Genomic DNA, 20292 nt, shown 5'->3' with positions numbered 1-20292 from the left:
CCATTTCAATATTAACTGTACATTTGTACTACACAAAGGTTGTTCCCATTTTTATTTGGATTTGTTTTATTTTGTTTTCGTTTGTTTGCTTTGCAACTATTGGTGCACAAATTTGTGTCTCAGATTGTGTCGAGGAAAAATCAAGAAGCCAATAAGCTGCACATGTTAACCTATCCGTGATGATGCCGTTTCCACGACCTAACATAACTGAAAACAATTTATTTAAGGTGGCTCTATATAGTATTTCACAAAGCTTTGGATATTAAATATGCATTAGTAATTTCTCCCTTGGCAAATGTTTACAACATAGCACTCGGTAGAAGGTCAATAATAAAAAACCTACAGCCTTAGGCTACGTATGGAAGACACTTTCAGAACCTAAATGTTGTTGCTATGGCAACTACTGATAGAAATGCTTGGCTTGTTTTTTTAACCTGCCTGATTTCTAGACGGTGTTTCTAGGTTTCTTCACGGTGAATTTTCTTTGTTTTGGGGGAAACACAGTTAACACACAAGGAGTTTCAACTGACAAAGCTACAAGAAAAACTGTACATAATTTTTCTGAGGAATTCGCAATTTTCGTTTTTTACGCATATTACATTAACGTATGTATAAAATTTGATGATTTTTGCTTAACAGCGAGAAAAAGAAAAATCCTATCCATGTGCCAATTTTCAAAAAAATTCACCGTCTGGAACGCGCTTAATATGCGTTTTAGATCACCCAAAGACCCCTGTATTTTCGTGACGTCATCAAAATAGAAATTCTTCAAGTTACGGTACTGCGCATGCTCACGTTTCGCTTCCTTCGCACGTGCTAGTTGAGAATTAGGCGGGATGTAGAAGCTTATTTTTCCCCACGACGGCGAAAAGTATACCTAATAAGTGTTGTAATACTTATGGAAATGCGTTTTAACTTGTGGTTTCCTCCACTGCTTTGAAGTGCTCAACGATCTTGGCTAGAATACGGGTTGTTTTTGTCACTCGTGGAGCCTTGCTAGTTGCTGAAGATGGAGGCAGAGACAATACGCCAACAAGCCCTTTTGCTCCGAACTTCTCGAAAACATTCTTAAGATCTCGATATGAAATACCACTTCCGGCTATTTTTTCAGCAATCTGTTGCTTGATGGGGAATTCCGCGTTTGTTGGATGATAAAGCTTTCCTCGGAACGTCTGCAGGAGTTCGTAGCGACGATCAAGGTATTTCATGTCGTTTTCTGCGTACTGTGTTGTTGACATGTTCTCTGTCAACATGTCCTCTGAAATGTTCAAACGGGAGTCGAAGACTATTCTTCTTAAAGCTCTAACATCCTCCATTGCATCGTGTGCGGGGAAAGGCTCATGGAAAAGTGTCTGATAAATGGATTGTTGATTTAATTTAACTGTGGAACCATCCGGTAAGACCAGAGAGGGATGTTTACGTTTGACCAAGTTCTTCATCACAGGGAGAGTGTCAGAAAAGAAAACGTTAAGACAGGAAAGCTTTTCACAAAGTTGATGTCCACCTTGACGAAGAAGAGTTGGATTATCGAAAACCTGAGAGTTGTGCCCGATTAAAACAGTATAAATATTATTATCGCCTTTCACACGCCTGACAGTTTTCTCCAAGTAGGTTAGAAAATTTTCGAGTGACTTTCCAAGTGACACAGTTTCGACTGGTTGATTGTTTTTGAACAGGGTCCTGACGCCTCTGACTGTTCGGACACTTAAACCATTTACCCTTGTAGCATGAATATCTACATCCCTCAAAGGTAATATATAGTCGTTGAAACAGTGCAAACCTGATTGATCAACTGCTGAAAGCTGGCATATTTCTGCGGTTTTTCCAGACGTGTTTGTTTCAATATCGTAAATGATGAAATTGTAAACAGTGTTTCTGTCATAGGGAAATTTCTCCGCCACTGGTCTGATCGTTAATTCAGGAATGCATGTTTCAAAGTTTTTCAGCTCCTCACTTGAAATTTTCAAATTGATGATGTCGAATTCTTGAATCAGTTTGGTAGAATTGTTTGGATCCAGGTTAAGTCCTATTCCACTTTGGTATGTGTTTCCTTCCTTAGCTTGTTTTTTACCATCAAGATTTAACTTCTGCTTATGTAGTTGAGCTCTTCGGCGTTTGAAATTAATGCTGTTTTTTCTTAGTTTGTCTTGGGTAGCCTTGTGATCCATCCTTTCAATGTAGCTGATACAGTGTATACCAGGTTCAATGTTGAGGCTCTCAAGTGTTTGGCTAATGTAGTGATATCCAAGGTTTACTTGCGAGATGCCACAGGCCACTCGGAAGTCATTACTTTCACTTCCACCATAGTATCTGATTTTGGGATTTTTTGAGCCTATAACACTGTTTAGGGCCTCATTTCTCTGCGAATTTGACCCAGGTGATAACTTTGCAACTACTATGTCAGTACAATATTCATCAAAGATTCTCTCCAAAGCTTTCCTTAAGTCATCGCCATAGAGATCTTTGCCATAGGGTAAGTCAGAGTGTTTATAGTTAGTAGGGTCTTTCTTGGCACCACACCATGATTCATTGCAATTTTTGTGGTCTCCAAACGAATGTGGTAGAATGCTTTTTAAGGATTTTTGAAGTGCTGATGGATTTCCCTTATTTTGAGACATGCAATAAGTAAAACATTTGACCAAGTAGTTGATAACTTTCTGTGAGAGAGTTGATGAATTTACAAATTTCCCACGTTGGCTTAGGTTATACAGCCTTGTAGTAAGGGATCTTTTGGCATGCACAATGTCTGTCCACTTTTCTACAGGATAAGGGACCTTCTCTTTTATATGTGCAGCTGTTGTGGAGTCATCATCCCCGACATAAACAGATAGTTTGACATTAGAATTTAGGCTTTCAGTGAACAAATGGACTGCTGCCATAGGCTCCATTGCTTTTGATGATGCTGTATGATTGAGACGGCAATTGTGTTGCTTGGCTTGTTTTCCAGTTTTTTTAGCATTTGTGCAAACCCTGCAGGATTTTGTTCTTGTAGTGTAATCCATAACCTTCCCATAAGTTAAACCCATGACTGCAGCATGACCGGTTGAAGAGTTACGCCCCTTTCCCCGTTTTTGCCAACCCATGTCATATGAGCAGGGGATATTGATGCAGCTTTGGTCATCTGCTTTTACACCCTTTTTGATAGCAGCATTTCTTTCTTCTGACATTGCAGTTTTGCAACTTTTCTTTGTTACTTGCTCTACTGCATGCCCAATCCAATTTTCTCTACTCTTGAAAGTTACTGGATTCATAGAGGGAATATTTAATGTCCACAGTAAATTATTTAGGTGGGTTTCACCGATTCCTGTATGTAGACACCCAAGAACAGCTCTTGAATTAACATCCTGACTGAGTGGACCTCTTTGACCGCTCCTGTGTTCATTGGAGGTCTTGACAACATTCTCTGTACCACACACTGCACAGGTAACTGAGAACACTGAGGCTAACCCACATTTTTTTTCTGCTGTTATGTTCCACAATGACAAATTGGCTTAAAATAAAGTGAATATATTGATACTCAGGAAGATCTGATACTTTATTCTGGCAGTGTGTTTTCTCCTTTAATTTGGAATAAACGAGCACAAGTAAATGTTTGCAAAAACTAACAACATTTCAAAATGCAGTGAATGCAATTTGTGGTCTGTGGCAAATTTACAACTGCTTGTTATAGGGAACTTGCCCAAAAATTTAAGGACAACCTGATTGCATATGAGACGTTTTGTAATGTATTGAAGATATACATGTATTATCAACCTCATAATTCTTTTTTGGAAACCTGTTAATTTTATAGCCTTAAAGCTGCGTGTACTTGCCATAAAACTGAGAATTCATTTTGACTTTTCTTTAGTGTTGATTTTCTTTAGGCAGAAAAATGTTTCTTCTCACCTGCTTTACAGTGTTGACAACATTTCAATGAACTTCTCAAAACATCCAAGTCCATTATTCTACTTCCATGTGGAATGCAATTTTCCTTCTTTGTTTGTTTCTGATAAAAATTTAAAACTTATACATTTTAATGGTAATTATTAGGTTGTAACTGTAACAAAAAATGTTGGAATTTTAAAATGAAATGTCAGAATGTTCAGGTATAATTATGTTGACAATTTGCTCTGAGCTACCTGTGCTATAATACAAAAGTTCAAATTGAGAACTATTTCAGAGCAAAGAAAGTCTTGATGAAGCACTTGTCTTAAAACTTTTAGGGAATTGCTTGGTGCCACGTATAGCGAAAACAAGATTTAAACCACACCTGACTTAGACGGGTTTCTCTTTTCTTCGGTGGGGACCAATCTTCGACCATTCCTTGAAACTCCAATTTCCTCTTTGCCCTCCACTCCTTTATCCCACGAGTCCTGTCGTCCGTGTTTCCACTTTGAGCGGGTTTCTTTCTTGAGAACCGACCCTTCTCGTCACGCAATGGTGGTTTTGTTTCCGATGTCAGTTGCGCCTTTGCAGACTCTTCAGCTGTTTTCGGTGTTTCATCGCCCAGGGAACTCAAAGCGAAGCCTCCGACCATAAAAAGTACACCGTGACCACTCTGTAACTTCCTTCGCGTACGATCACGACCTTCTTCTCTCTCTGATGTCGGCGCGATAAGTGCTGCGAATTGGCTTCTCAGTTTAACCACGTCAGGAGAACACGAAAGAAGTGTATTTTTAAACACATTTCTGGGCGTTTTTTGATGAACACTTGTTCTGGTCAAAAAGGATAGCGTAAGTGGAACGCGACTCGCGATAAAAGTCTCGCCGCCATGTTTATTTTTGTTTTTTACTTTTCTTTTAAATACTCGCGCGCTCGCGCCATTCGCACCCATGCCTCGCGCGCCAAAAAAACTATATAGAGCCACCTTAAGCCTCATTAAAATCAAAAACAAAAACAAACAAACAAACAGAACAAAACAACAAAAGAAAAACACCAAACAAAAAAGAGAAACACACACACAAAAATATAATTATCAGGTAATCGATTCTCATCCACGTGTTCTTGAGTTTTTTTCTAATTTCTGTTACCAGACGTAGACTACTGTGTTAACATCACTTGTAACAACGGTGGTTCTTGCGTGGATGGTATCAACAATTATTCATGTAACTGCAAAGCGGGATATACGGGAGATCACTGTGAGGCTGGTAAGTTTGTTGTCGATGTTTTGAGCAAGTATAAATTGGTAAACTATTTGACAATGATGCTACCAGTTGCCAGTGTAACTACGTACATGATTCTATTGGAGGTCAATGTAAGGTTGCTATTGTGGGTTAAAACCTGAACTAAAAATATCTATAAAGAAAGCTGGCAAACCTCACGCCCTGAACCTGGCATTTATTATCACCCAAGATGAACAAAAGTATGACAATTATAGAACTTGCTTCTACTGAATTTCATAATTGGTTATTGGCTGTTGGCTCACGTATTTCTTGGATCCTCGCAGTGACAACTTTTAAACGGAAAATGCTCTTTTCGCTATGAGTCTTGCAAAAATGTCATGTATACCAAGGACGCCATGTTTTTAAACCACATTCAAAATTGGATTTCTTCTTTTTTTTGGTTCCAGTCGGCGACTATGAGCAGTAGAATCATGTCCAGATGATTGTCTTGCAATTGATAAAGACGTTACGAGACACTATCATTTGCTCAAGTGCAGAATAAAGTGCATTATTTTAAACCTGTGTTGCAGTTTTACCCACGTCCTCTGGTCCCATGGATGAGAAGACCATGTATACATCAACTATCACAGTCCATCCAACAACTGAACAATCAGAGACAGGTTGTGAAAGTGTTTTAATTATACATATATTAATCAATCAGGAAGACTTTATATCCTAATCTTAGCTTGATTGTTGTTATTTTTGTTGCTTTTTGTTTTTTGTTTTTTTTTTTGCTGTTTTTGTTTGTTCGTTTTTTCTACATACTAGGTCTTCTCTGTAATTGTCATATATTACTTTTTAATGATCATGCCAGTCCTTGTTGCTGTTTTCTTCTTGTCTTCTTTCTCCCCCTCTCTTGAGATTTGTCTGTTTTCGTTTGTTTGTTTTTGTTTATTTATTTATTCATTTATTTATTTATTTATTTGTTTATTTATCTATTTGTTTATTTATTGGTTGATTTATTGATTTATTTTATGTTTTATTATGTTTTATTTTATTTATTATTATTATTTATTTATTTATATATTTATTTATTTATTTATTTATTTACTTTTTGGGCGGGGGGTGTGGAAGATATCTTATTCTGACAAGTATTGGTATGTATTTTTCATTCTAGAGCTTATCATCGAGTTACGTATCCAAAGGCCATGGGACAATGAGCTGGAGGATAACAAGAGTGAAGCCTTCAAATTGCTGTCCGATCTCTTTGAAAACGAGGTACGATTGATACACAAAAAAGGACTGCTAAACTGCTCACTGAGGAAAGATCAAGATTATGTCATGTGCAGTTTATCGTGCTGTGTCAAAGTCATGTGTTCTTATAGAGTTCGGTCAACAGTCCAATGCATGGAGGGAACACTGGCAATGGAAATCAATAATTTAGCTGGCTTTTGTATCATCTTTAACAGGGAAATAAGAATACACGAGAACAAAAGAACTGTAGTTTGTTTCTTAACCTTACATGCATGCATCCTGTTATATATCAGTTTGGTGTTATCATTTTGATAGGCTCTCATTTAAATGTGTTTTTGTTAGTTTTTACCTGAGACGTTATTGAGTCTTTTCCCAATGCCACATCTATTTGAGCACCTTGCTGCATTGTGCCTCAACGGGAGGGGCATGGATTTCGTCTCGTATGCATGTTCCTGTTATATACGTAATCTCTGCAAAAAAAAAAAAAAAATGCGGTCGGTATGTTTTCAAGAGTACAGTTTTTCTCGGTGCTCGTTATGCAATAATCTTTTTTTCTTGAAATGAGTGCGTGACTAGCCATAATAGCGTCTGCGTAAGAGGCTAGATTCGTTTTAAAAGGGAAGGAACTAGTTTCTGTAAATGTGTTTATTATTTGAAGGGCCATTAATTAAGCGGCACCGTAAAATAAAAGAAACAATAAAGAAAGAAAATCAAGAAAAGTTTAATCGTGTAAAAAAAGAAAGCAGATCTATCGCTATGGTGTCAATATCTAATTAAGATTATCGTTTAAAATTGCAGATCCGGAAACAGTATTCTCAAGACGAAAACTTTCTCGGAGTAAAAATTATATCATTCAAGTAAGCACTATGTGATGTTTGACCATTCTGTAAAGCACTTAATAAATTATTCAATTGATTAAGGTTTGTTCAGTAATCTTGTCTCTTCTCTTTTTAGGCCTGGAAGCGTCCTGGTAAAATTCAAGCTCTTCTTCAAAACTAAGGTGGGGGATAAAGTTGCATTAGCCCCGTTGAAAAAAGGGGTAGAGGATGGCAAAATGGGTTCTCTGAACGTGTATCCGGAGTCCCTAAAAATTGAGCAGGAGGTTGAAGGTATGGTCTAACACTCTAGAGCAAGAACCAAATACGAATATATAGTGTAAACCGTCATCATTGTTTCTTATAACACAAACAATGTTTTATGATACCCTTGTTGACTGACGATCATCTGAGGTATTAATTTAAAAATACACTTGCACTCGATCAAATAGGTCAAAAGAGACTTTCTTCTTCTTTCCTTTGTAATTTTGCTTTCCTCGTTTAGAAACAACAAAAGAAGACAAAGAAAAGATCTCCATTCCACTGGTCATTGGTGTCTCCTGTGGTGGTGGTGTATTTCTCCTCGCGATTTTCCTGGTTTGCTATTGCCAGCAAAGGAATACACTGAGAAACAGGGATTCTGGGGATGGAATGCCAACAGAGGCTGCGTTTCCAAGACCTGACAAGTACGAGTTGCAAGGGATGGAGTTAAAAGAAGAATGCGTTCTCATCGGAAAGTTCGGCATCTCGGGTGAGCCTGTTCCCACTCAAGAAGTAGGCATCCAAAATGCTGCTGCTGATTACAATTAAATCAGTATTTCGATGGGGTCGTGTGGTATCAAAGGACAGGTATATAAAAGAAGCAAGATAAAAAAAGTACATTTTAATCTGCCTTGTACACGGTTTAGTAGATATAGCCAAAGGACTGAGAAGCTGCGTTACCTTCGTTGTGGACCTTTCAATGTTTGTTTTGGTAGAAACCTCGAAAGTACTATGTTTTTAGTAAGTAGCTTGAGGATTACTCTTCAAGATAAAATATTTTGTTGGCGATGGCGTCATATGGAGTGGATTGAAATCATTGGGTGAATAATTCGCCATTTTGAATTCGTCGTAAGAAATTTCTTAGTTTCTTACTGCGTTAGAAAAAAAGGCAAAATCATTACCAGATGATTCAGCAAAGACGATAATATGAAGCTAAAATGTTCAGCTGAGGTACTATCGTATACTACCGAAGTTACCATGAGAACGTCGCATTTGTTGATTAACTGACGGCTCAAACATAAAACAAATTTCTTACGTTTTAGCGCAGATAGAATGTTTTTTTTTTAATCATATAATAGTGCTACTCCTCAACCTAATCTTATTCAGACGAAGGAAAGTATGTGAAATTTTTCTGGGGAAAAAAATTGATCTGAAATGTCATTGTATCCGGAAATTGATGTCTCCACTGGCAGTCCCTTTTGACGGGCATGTTGTGAAGTTGTTCTACAATGGGAAAGTGATTTTAAAACAATCTACGTTAGAGTTAAGAATATATACGTAATGCCGAGTGACGATGATCCTACGCCTTTTGTAAATAAATGTGGGAGTTAAATTGTCTAGTATAGTACTACTACTCATTTATGCTGTTACGTTTATACGTTGCTTACTGAAAAGTAGTAACTGTTTGTTTTTTTTTTTTGTTTTTTGTTTGCTTGCTTTATAGATGATTTTGAAAAATGTTGTTTCGTCTGACTTCTTTTCTTTTCAGCTAATAAACAAATTGACGTCAGTTTTTCATGCGTCTGTCCTGTTATTGATCATGAATTTCGTCACAACATTTTCAAAGTAGCTGTGGATCCACGAGGTGATAGCCGAGTTGATCCGCAGACTACTTTGGCAATGTTATGACGAAATTCATTGCTAATAACAGGACAGACGCATGAAAAACTGACGTCAATTTGCTTTTTTACAATAACAAGATGTCAAATTGTCCGTTCTCGCTCGTTGACGTATCGCAAAAATCATAAATTCATGCGTTTGTCCGCATATTAACAATGAAAATTAACCAATGAGCGCGCGAGAATTCCTGAGTAAACTGACTTAAGGATTCCATTGCCACTTATGTCTCACTAACAATGGTACTGATTTCTTTCTGGAACTGATTTAATATGAATAACACATAATTTATACGTCATCAAAGAACTGACTCAGGTCACTGACCTGATATGGCTACGATATCACGCTCACTATATGGCCTGGCATTTTAGGATATGACAACGGGAATGGGCGCTTAATTTGCCTTTGCTGGCAGATAGCACTACACAATACAATTCTTTGCGAGGCTCAAATTTCAGCCCCTCTTGATAGTTATTGCACAGTCCCTTAACCCTCCCCCCCCCCCCCCCCCCTCTACCCCTTGTGCCCTTGCTAAACCCCTGATCAATACGGTCATGTCCACACTACGCCAGAGAAATTTGAAAACGCACACCTTTAGCTCTGCGGTTAGGCCGATCTAAAATCCAAACGCTTTGCGTTTTAGTCAGTTTAAAAACGATAGTCATGTAATTTTCCTGGCGGTGTTTTCAAGCACAAACCAAAAATGACCGGTGAGGACGGAAAACACATGGTGCAGTTTCAGAGTGAAAACGCCGTTTTCAAATTACTAAGTGCGCTTTGAAAGGAAAACTCTTTCTTCTTGTTTCTGTGTCATTTCTCGGCATGGTACAACCAGGGAGAAATTAATCTGATGTCTTCATATCTCGTCTTTTTAAGAAGATAATGGTTGAGATAATGAAAGATTACTCAAATTTATAAGCTGGGCATATTTTTAAAACAGAGGGAAAACAATTGAGGACTCTTCGTAAGGGTTATTAAGAGCAAATTCCCACAAAAATCGAACAAAATCAAATTTCTTCGGCAAGGCTAGAAAATTCAAATTCACTCGTCTTCTGGATATAGCTAGCCCCTAGCAAGAGTGCAAACAGGTTGTAGTGTTTTTCCTTGAAATAGCTCTGTCTTTCCGAGAAAAAACAACATTTTCGAGTTAACCTTTAGACTCGATTTCATGCAATTTAGCGAGTCCCAACTAGGCTGAAAATCGGCTGAAAATCGACCATTTTCATTCGATTCGCATTTCACAACCATTGAACGCAGAAAAGTTGTGATACAAACATCTCATTGCAGAACTATTCCTTGTCTAAAAAAAGACAATTTCAAGAATATTGGATTAATCTAACTATTTGGCGGTAAACAAAACCTGAGTGTTCTCCAAAATTGAGTTAATCAGTCGGTGAAAAGAATTGTCATTTTGACCATCTACCATGTCTCGGAATTCCACAAGTTTTAGATTCTAACTATTTTAGGATAGGTCTTTCAATATATGTAAAGTTTAGTTTGGGCAAATGATTAGGCACTCGTCGAAAAACTATTCAAAATCGTTCACAAAAGACACAAAATCACGCCAGCAGCTACCGAGTGCGTGACCAAAAGTATCATCAGCATTTCGGCATTTGATACTTCAGGTCGAAACGTCAGCATTACCAAGCAGTATAAATGGCATACGCATAAAAATAACATGTTCACCTACTTCGGTTTGTAGTATCCTGAATCTTGCAAACTGATTCTTTCCCTGCATTTCTTGTCAGTATTCATATCCGACTTTGAAGAAAAACAATTACTGTCTCAAGTCCCATGTATGTATTATTGGATGTATCATTCTATGTGTGTTATTTGTGTCGTTTTCTTAAGCCAGTAGTAACTAAAGCGTTATTCCACGTGTGACTTTCGGGTTTCCATTTTAAAAACGTTTGAAAGGCCTCCATTTTGACTGAAGATGTTTATCCGAGACCGGTGCGTTGCGACATATTTTACATGGGGGTGAGGGTCGGGATTTCAGAGCTTTAAACAGAGTTACTTTTCTTTGTTTGAATTTTAAGCCACAAAGACCTTGTTAATGTGCAGCATTTTATCGCTTTACCTAAGAAAGGAGGCCCTGAATTAGAACTAACATCGAGATATCGGAAAAATTCTAACACTTTTTCTTTCGGAAATAATCCCCACTCTACCCCTAACCTGTATGCAAAGACTTTTGCTGGACAATATGCAAATAAGAGACGTGGAGCGATCGAAGATGGCGGCTTATTTGTTACTGCTAATTACTGGGGATTTCTGCCTGAAAGCAGGTTGAATGATTGGACCGAAAACAAAACGGAAAACGCAGGAACATTTACATTGGAGCTTGGCAATATTAAGCGATTTGGGGGATTCAAATTCACCAGACGAATGCGTACAGGTTATGGAACACCGTTAAAATGGCAGGATGGGAATATTGTTTGATAGTCAAGACACGATAACCCAGCTAAGGTAAACATATTTATATTGTTTTATGCTTAAGTCGTGCTGATATGCCCGTGATATTTCGAATTGAAGTGATTTAATGACAAACACAATGGTAGCACTTTTGGTCACGCATTAGACTGCTGGCGTTACTTTAATTTTTTTGTCTATGATTTGAATAATTTTTTTGACGAGTGCCTAGTCATTTGCCCAAATTAAACTAAACTTTACACATATTGAAAGACCTATCCTAGTATAGTTAGAATCTAAAATCTTTTGGAATTCCGAAACATGGCACATGGTCAAAATGACAATTCTTTTTACCGACTAACGAACTCATCGTTGGAGAACACTTTGGTTTTGTTTACCGCCAAATAGTTGGATTAATCCAATATTCTTAAAACTGGGCTCTTTTGGACAAGGAATAGTTCTGCATTAAGTTGGTTGTATTACAACTTTTTTGCGCTCAATAGTTGCGAAATGCGAATCGAATGAAAATGGTCGATTTTCAGCCCAGTTAGCACTCGTTAGATTGATGTTTGAACGTGAAATCGATAGTGTCCTTTTTCTCGGAAATACCCACCCTTCGAGCTGAGCCTCTTTTATCTCTTTTTGCTTTATTTCTTATTACACGGAAAATACCAAGATAATTGAAGAAAAAAAACTACATAGCGTTTTTGCTTTTACTAAGGCCTACTTACATGCAACAATAGGGCAAATTCGATTTTTCAAGCCTTACCGAAATACTTTTGATTTTTGTGTACATTTGCTCTTAAGCCTTGTTCACACTAGTGACATAACGACATAAGAACGACGTTAGCCCGTTATGTTTGGGTGTGAAAATCCTGACATAATGACATCACAGCAACATAACAGCATGAACATAGCAACTTTAAGGAAAAAAATGATCTTTTCTTTCAGTGTGTATATGTCAATGTCCAAATTACCGACATGAGCGATTGTGTCGTTATGTCGTTGTGTAGTTGTGTTGTTATGTCGCCAGTGTGAATTAACCGGGCCTTATGAAGTAGACAGTTTTAGCAATAATGTATGATTCATAGCGTATTGACCATTCATGCCGAGGTTTTGTATCAAACTTTAAAACAGTAAACACCAATACCAAAATTTAAGACACAATAATGGCAAACATTCGCTTACTAGGCGATTTGTGATTTAAGTGATTTGATAGAAGACAACAATTGCAAAGATTTCATTCTTTGTAACTCATAACAGCATGTTTTTTTTTTATGTCCACATTTTTCGATTTGCTCTTTTACCTTCTTAGCTTAGTTTTCAATATTTTATCTCGTTAGTTAAAAGTTGGTAGGCTTTTTAGTAATTTATTAGATAATGATGAACGTTAGCAGACTTCCAATTATATCAAGTGTCCCCAATTATTAGAGGGGTATGCGGCCCTTGGGCTAGCTACATCTCGACATATTAATACTTGTTTTTGATTGAATGATTGATTGATTGATTGATTGATTGATTGATTGATTGATTGATTGATTGATTGATTGATTGATTGATTGATTGTGAACATTGCAGACTTGTGATTGCGAAACCTAATTCTAAAATCGGTAGTGGTAGATCTTACGTATTGGAAGCGACATTTCATGTAAGAAGCCAAATAAATTACGTTTTTTGAATCACAAGAAAGTCTGGAATGAATGGTGTACTTTTTGCCCGTCTGAAAACTAAGAGATGATTTGGATTCAACAAAGAAATTTCCACAAAGGTCGCATCTATTCCTATCACATTTGAAGCAACCATTGTTGGGATGAATTGTTTGTCCCTCTTCGACAGTTTCGAAACGAGATGGCGCTAATAATTCTTTGAGATTTTTTGATCGACGAAAAGATGGTATGATAGAACTTCGAGGGAAAAGTTCTTTTAATTTGGAGTTGGATTGTAGAATGAACAAATGCTTTCTGATTATGTTACCCACGTCGGGTAAATTTGAATTAAATGTAATTACAAATGGAAATAATTTCTTCGTTTCCTTTCCACGAGTCCTAAGTAAATCATTTCTAGGAATGGCGGAGACTTTAAAGAATCGACCAGAAACTAATTTAGAGGGATAGCCCTGGTTAACAAGGTACCCTTTGTACTCAGCTGTTCTCTCGGCAAGAAAAATTTCTTCAGAGCAATTTCTTTTTAATCTTGTGGCCACTCCAAAAGGAATAGCCTTGAAAACATGCTTAGGATGGCAGCTAGAAGGTGGAAGATGAAATCACAGAGCTGAACAGAAGTTTTGAATTTTAAGTCTAACGCAACAGCAAGTTATGAATGAGACCGCTGAGTTTTAAAGCAAGCAAATGTAACGAGCTTATTTTATTTTAGGTACAAATGGTGATTTGACACTTGTTTTTCGGAGATGAGTGGTTGCAATAGAACTGATGAATCAGTGATTCTTCTTGTAATTTCTTTTTCCATGGGCGTTTTGATATATCTAATTTGTTGCAATACGTACTCCAATAAAGAGAATTTCAAAACATTCATATTTGTCGGAGGTTTTCGAAGGGTTTTTTTTTTTTTTTTTTTTTAATGGAAAGACTCCATGGCGGCAAGTTGAACCGCAAATTTACTAAATCAGACTTGAAGGCCGGCCAGTTGAAAAATTAACATGGCTCCTTGCGCCACCTCTGGGGCATGTGTGGAGAACATAACACGTGATACAAGTACTTTTTTGCTGCTTTATTTCAATTGTCTTTTATATGCATCTAGCGATAACTCTCTGATATCCCTGGCCACCCAATTCAATGTTGTGTAGGTGCTGTGATCTGCGTGGTCTTAGAAATAGGAAAATCAACATTGTTTGGGAGGAGGGGGAAAATGTTTCCAAGCTGATCGAAAATCAATCACATTGGGGGTTTTATTAAAGAACAAATCAAATTGTCGGTTAGAAAATGGGACGGTACGTTAAAAAAAGTAAAAAAAGATCGCACGATTGACAGAGGTAAATTTTTTCGTTTCTCATAAAGTTACTTTTTCTGAAGCTCTTTTTGTCATTACAAAGGTGTTAGATGTTGGGAAGGGTTATATGACAAGCAAACTTCTCAAACTCTGCAGATTCCGTGGCGTCTTATAAAATTTATACTTTCTTTCAGATGTTCAAAGTGTCTTCTCATTAAGACGGCTTTCAAAATCGATATTAATTAAGAAATAGAAAACATGTATCGTGTTTCTATCGAGTTATAGAAACACGAGTTGAAGTTTAGGGGAACGAGAAATGCTGTGGAATACGAGCCGCAGGTGAGTGTTTCCACAACTTTTTCGAGTTCTTCCAAACTTTCACGAGTGTTTCTATAACTCGCTAGAAACACGGAGAACATATTTTCTATTTCTTTTACAAAACACCGCGACAAAAAAAAAAAAAAAAGAAAGAAAGAAAAATAAAGAAAACAAAACAAAACTTGGTTACTTTGATCATCAAAATGTAAATTCACTTTGCACGCGCCATCATTGCGTCAACAGCTCGTGCTATTTCTGTTTCTGTCGAGTTATAGAAACACGATTTTTAACCAATCAGCGCGCGTATTTTCTTGGGGCTGTTTTTTAATTTCAAATAGTTTCTTGGAATGTCAAAACCGAAGAAGCTATAATCAATCCGGTCAATGCTGGCAACAGAATAAAACCATGCCATTGCATTAAACTACTTCTTGTCATAAAATGAGTCCATAAAAATTACCCACCAATCTGCCTTTACCGTTAGCTAATATTAATGAAGTTCTTATATACAAAGCTAACGATCGAACTGTCAAAGTCAAACCTTGATAAAGCTAGGCTTGATATCACACTTTTTTTTTAAGGTGAAACAAGTTCTGTTTTTGCTTTATATCGTAACCAAAGATTCTGGATCAACCTAATCACAGTGTTGCTACTTCCAGAGGATTTTAATTGACATAATCGCCATGGGGCTTTCCTATGTTTCTTCGAGATATCACCGCATCATAATGTTGGCTTCTGCAGTGGTCTAAAATGGCCGAAAGTCCGGGCAACTTTACGCGAGCATAAAAGATACTTCCTGCAAATACCAGCAATAATATTTGCCCCCTTACCATTTGACTGAGATATACTGAGAGGTCATTCGCTATGATACCACTGTTTTCACGAGGTGCCAAATATCGCAGCCGAATCGCCCTGAAATGAGCGTGACCCAATTTTTTGACATTTCCAGCGAGTTGCTTTTTAAAGGTGAGGCAGTTTACTGCCACAGAAAAGCTCTGATAAACTCTGATAGCCCTTTACACTGTTATCAATATCCAGATTAGTTAAAATTGGTATCTACGGGCAAATTGGAGCAATTGGTCCCGCAAACGGTCCAAAAAAAAAGAAGAAAAAATCTTCAGTCACAAACATTTCCCGCTAAATTATTTGCGAAGAATATCACCTTATTCCGACCTTCTGCGATTGTTATCCACGATCTACTGAAAAACGTACTCGCTTAGAATACTTAGTTGGACTGTAGAATTAAGTATTTAAGCTGTGTCGTTATTAGCCTATGTAAATATTTCAAATTCGTAAAATGCTTACCATTATCTACGCTTAATTTTTCCGCGAAAATTCCATTGTTAACGTAACGCTACATGAAAAAACAAAATGGATCCTCAGTTCGCTTCTCTTTTCAGCTCTAGTGTAGAACAAACTGTAGGTTAAAAGAGACCGAAGCATTACCCTAAATTTAATTTTGGGACTTCTGAAAACCCTTTGTTTGCATCCATTTCTCGTTTTCGGAAGGCGTGACGCGTCAGGCATTTAAAGGGTCGATCTTGTTTTGACAACATAAACTGTTCTTTCAGGTCAGAAAAATCGACAAGCATTGCGGGTGGTGGGTCCACTTTTTTCGACTCGCGCTTCACACTCGTGGACGCGCTCCGTGTTCGTGTATCACGCTTCATTGTCTGCTTCGCTAATCCGCCAGCTCAGCGGGCTGTTGGTGCACTGGGGACAGTACCAAAAGAATTAAGAAAGAAGACTACTTGGACAAGATTGGAGTTAAACTCTCTATGGAAGTAGTTCAGAAGACAACCCTTCTTGAAAAGGCCAAGATTCTCCGAAAGGTACTCAATCGTTAAAGACAGTGGAGGTGTCTCGAGTTTAGAGTTAAAAGACCTGCAGCACCACTTGCTGAGATGCCTATTTTACATAAAAATAATACTATCGCTTTCAAATTCCAGATTTTCCAACGTATTTCAGTGTTAATTTTAGTACTGCTTTTATTTCTCAAACAAATGTAGTAGACATGACTCAGTGCAACATTATATCATAATTAATGAAAATAAGCCAGTCACCTTCGACCTCGCTGTAGCTCTTTCACAATCAATCACTTGTAAGATTAATGCATTACTTTATATAAATAGGGAAGTATTTTTTTTGTCTGTTCGTGTCTGTACACGCAGGTTTACGTGATATAAGTATATTTTCAATCACATCTGACCTTGTTGTGCAAGAAGCTGTGAGTACTAACTAACGGCAAACATGAGTCCAAAACATGTCCTGCTCCTGCTTATTATCATCTGCTGTCTAGACCTACTAGCAGCGCTTTCTTGGAGTCGAAGACGTCGAAGACGACGGCGCTGTGATAGAAGGGATTGTAAGGTGAGTCCTTGGTCTAATTGGTCAGCTTGCAGTGCTGTTCGCTGTGGAAAATGGGGGAGGCGACATCGTACTCGGACGGTGCAGATTTCTCCTATGTGTAGCGGAACACCATGTCCTTCACTACAAGAGGTGGCACAATGTCAAGGAACTCAATGGGTAGATTGTAAACTTTCATCTTGGTCCGCTTGGTCAGCTTGCAGTGAGGTTCAATGTGGAAAATGGGGGAGTCGACATCGTACTCGAACGATACAGGTCCGTCCTTTGTGCGGTGGAACGCCATGTCCTTCACTGCAGCAGGTAGAGTCGTGCAGAGGAACTTTAAGGGTTGATTGCAAACTTTCATCTTGGTCCACTTAGAGCTCGTGTTCCCAAGAGTGCGGAGGTTCCCGGACAAGCACTAGATATGTGGTAACAAATGAGCAGTGCGGTGGAACGCCATGCAATACAACGTTACTGAGTAAAAGACAGCCTTGCAGTCTAACACAATGTTTAAACCAGGGAACTCTAATCGACAGAAAGTGTTCCTGTTCGTCCGGTTACTATGGAAGTTGCTGTCAATACAGTGGTAAGTGGAAATTCGGAATGCAAATGATCAAATTGAATTTCAATTAAACTACGAAGCGGAAATAAAATGCCGATTGTCAAAGGCGTATTACTTTCGCATTTTACGAAAGTCGAAAGGGAAATCAATAATAGAAATAAATATCTTTAAAAAAATTGACTGTACATTTCAATTCGTATTTTCGTTTCCATGTTTTGACAGGTATAAAGTCACAACGCATTCTAACAAAAAGCTCTATGTTTCTTCGTTAATTAATTCTCGCTTCCTTATTTCTTCAGTCTCCCAAATCCCGGCGTGCAATAACTGTTGCAGTAATACGACCTACACAGAAATCAATAACCCCCGCCGCAGCACGAAAGGTTCATGGAACATAGGAGAAAATGCTTTGTGTGATCGTGATTTGCAATTGGGATGGTATCGCTTTACAAGCTTTGCTGGAGGAAAAATACCAGAACGTATGGTGGTACAGGACCACTGTGGCACTCGCGCTCCAGTTTGGTTGAATGGACGTCATCCGGCAAAAATGGGGGAAAATGTGGTGCGCCAAGCATGCGTCAACAAATTGGACTTGAATAATGGTTGCTGGGAGTTTTTCGACATCAACATAATGAACTGTGGGGATTATTTCGTGTACTATCTTCGACCGCCCGACTACTGTTCAGTCGCCTATTGTGCAGGTAAACAATCCAATAAATTTCGTTTTGTGACAATTTCCCATTGAAAGGTTTTTTTATCTGTTACGCTCCTTTGATCTAATTCACTGAAATTATTTTAATAGGATACATGAAGCCATGCCCTTATGGAAAAGAAGGGGAACCTCCGCACTGTTTAGGTATGTTACGCTTGCAAAATGTTAGTTCATTTTCATCCCTGTTAACCAGTTATTTGTGCCCCTGTAAATACTTGGTTGAGTGTACTTATTAGAAAGAGGGCGTTTATTGGAAAAATGGCGCTCAATCGAATCTTGCGCTAGCGAAGTTGAGGGCACTCGCAACTGGTAGTGAAAAGGCTGTACACGTTTTCGGGTGTTAGGCTGCAGTTTTAAATTATTCCTATGGCAACGGAGATACACGTCATACAGAGGATGAAAAATTCGTTGTTTTGTTTGCATTATAATGCCACTTTATGCTTGTTCATGTTGTTTCCACTCAGATTTGTTCCCACTGTTGAGGCTAGTGCGGTGTAAGGTACCGTCAGGTACCTTCGCTGTATTTAATTGTTAGTCCAGACGCTCACTTGTTTACAGTGTCATTTACTGAAATGTATTAACCGGCGTCTCACGTTACACCCGTAGCTTGGCTCTACTAGCCATAAGCTAATAAATGATGACTGGGCAAACGAAAACATTATCTCTTCTGCTTGGTTAGCCTTATATCGCTTCCTTTATAACCAGAGCAATTTCAGTGGTATTTTTTCTAACAGTAACGCATGACGCAATAAAGATCATTAGCTTAACCTATTTTGGAAATTGTTGCACTTGAGAATACTGCAATTAAAAAAAAACATATAAAAAACAAGCACAAACAAAAAATGAAGCCGAACGTCAATCATGCAGACAATTGAAGAAATAATCCGAAGGAATAATATTTTAACAATATATCAAGAATAGAGACAAACATTCTCTAAATTAAACCCAGGTTTTGATGGCCGGAGTGGTGTTGAACTCGAGAACTTCCGGAGTACTTTTATGATAATACGATGATATGAAGAGCTATTTTCGTCTTGTGACTGAGTTTATAAAACTTTGAGATGCTAGGGCTTCCAAGTATTATTAGCAAGTGATGAGAAAAAATACCTAACACTTTTTCTTTTCCTTTGCGTGATATTCTCCTACGATCTTTAATAATTAGCAATAGAACTTTAGGGAGCTTTACATGCCATGCAACGGCTGCGCGGAGCGTCGCAAAACCCAGTACATGATCATAATGTGAATTGCTGGATACGACTTCATAATATTTGCGCTGGGTAACTTATCATCAAGAGTCAGTCCTTGAGGGTTATAATTACACAAAGCTTTGTTGGTTTCAGTATTTTCGAAATGAAAAGGATTTGTAATTGACCAAGCTAGAGGACCATGCATATATCACGAATAATTATAGCATAGCGCGCGCGCTAGTCCTATCTAATTCCTATTGAGCCATCATGAACGAAATCTCTATGTACGCATGGCCGTGCGTATATAAGATGACGCGTGCAGTTTCAATTTAGCTGTAACATTTCAGTCGCGTCTAGTGCAAGTTCCTTTTGTCTAAGTTTCGGCGATGTGAAGATTATTCTAAACAAACCAAACTCTACTTCGAGCCTTTGACTTTTGCCAAGCTAAGATGTTTACTTAAACGTGAGTATTTTGACTTTCTTTCTCTACTTTTTCATTGAGTATTTTTGACTACATTTTCATTATAATTAATTCGAAGAAGCGAATTTTTCATTGACAATTTTAGAAACCAGCGTTTTCGCTCATCCGTTTCTCAAATGATTGTGGCGTGTTAGGATCCTAATGACCTTTGTTTTCTTTCACCATTGTGAGAACTTTATCTTTTTGTGCATTGTCAGAACTTATAGTCAATCACAAATAAAACATGTCGCGCCCAAGTTGTTGTCGCCATGTTATAAAAAAATTGGTTCATGTTTTTAGCTATGCGTATATCGAGTTATGGATGCA

At 37.9% G+C, this 20292-nt stretch overlaps 4 protein-coding genes across 5 annotated transcripts in view; 2 read left to right on the top strand and 2 right to left on the bottom strand.

Annotated features, from left to right (window-relative positions):
- LOC149103692 (von Willebrand factor D and EGF domain-containing protein-like) overlaps positions 1 to 8873 on the top strand; it is a 39577-nt gene extending 30704 nt beyond the window's left edge. The window contains exons 24-29 of the mRNA XM_089273958.1: positions 5013 to 5126; positions 5672 to 5761; positions 6259 to 6359; positions 7134 to 7192; positions 7290 to 7444; positions 7656 to 8873. Coding sequence (XP_089130084.1) covers positions 5013 to 5126; positions 5672 to 5761; positions 6259 to 6359; positions 7134 to 7192; positions 7290 to 7444; positions 7656 to 7960 — 824 coding nt within the window. The 3' untranslated portion in view covers positions 7961 to 8873. The remainder of the gene's footprint in view (positions 1 to 5012; positions 5127 to 5671; positions 5762 to 6258; positions 6360 to 7133; positions 7193 to 7289; positions 7445 to 7655) is intronic.
- Positions 570 to 3578, bottom strand: LOC149103694 (uncharacterized). Its single transcript, XM_089273961.1, has one exon. It carries the CDS (start codon positions 3249 to 3251, stop codon positions 912 to 914), a length of 2340 nt encoding a protein of 779 aa, XP_089130087.1. The 5' UTR covers positions 3252 to 3578; the 3' UTR covers positions 570 to 911.
- Positions 3854 to 4813, bottom strand: LOC149103693 (uncharacterized). The gene is made up of 2 exons (XM_089273319.1): positions 4250 to 4813; positions 3854 to 3985 (listed from the first exon to the last, which is right to left on the bottom strand). The coding sequence occupies exons 1-2, from the start codon at positions 4811 to 4813 to the stop codon at positions 3860 to 3862; spliced, it is 690 nt and encodes a 229-aa protein (XP_089129445.1). The 3' UTR covers positions 3854 to 3859.
- Positions 8874 to 16855: 7982 nt separating the features above from the next.
- The window catches only part of LOC110051478 (von Willebrand factor D and EGF domain-containing protein-like), a 30933-nt gene continuing 27496 nt past the window's right edge, over positions 16856 to 20292 (top strand). Inside the window, exons 1-3 of one of the 2 annotated variants that reach the window (XM_089273959.1) lie at positions 16856 to 17633; positions 17909 to 18307; positions 18409 to 18462. In XM_089273959.1, coding sequence (XP_089130085.1) covers positions 18088 to 18307; positions 18409 to 18462 — 274 coding nt within the window. In that variant the 5' untranslated portion in view covers positions 16856 to 17633; positions 17909 to 18087. The remainder of the gene's footprint in view (positions 17634 to 17908; positions 18308 to 18408; positions 18463 to 20292) is intronic. The other variant, XM_089273960.1, reaches the window with a different exon arrangement.

Source organism: Orbicella faveolata, unplaced genomic scaffold, assembly GCF_042242905.1.
Source record: "Orbicella faveolata isolate gen_17 unplaced genomic scaffold, um_ofav_v1 contig_35, whole genome shotgun sequence".
NCBI lineage: Eukaryota > Metazoa > Cnidaria > Anthozoa > Scleractinia > Merulinidae > Orbicella > Orbicella faveolata.
Note: the sequence above shows the minus strand (reverse complement) of the source record. Positions and strands in the feature narration are given on the sequence as shown.

Excerpts from the sequence above, each read along its gene's own strand:
- LOC149103694 (XM_089273961.1), bottom strand. The coding sequence starts at position 3,251 with ATGAATCCAGTAACTTTCAAGAGTAGAGAAAATTGGATTGGGCATGCA.
- LOC149103693 (XM_089273319.1), bottom strand. The coding sequence starts at position 4,813 with ATGGGTGCGAATGGCGCGAGCGCGCGAGTATTTAAAAGAAAAGTAAAA. Across the intron at positions 3,986-4,249 it reads GAGAAACCCGTCTAAGTCAG|AAACAAACAAAGAAGGAAAA; the intron begins GTGTGGTTTAAA and ends AATTTTTATCAG.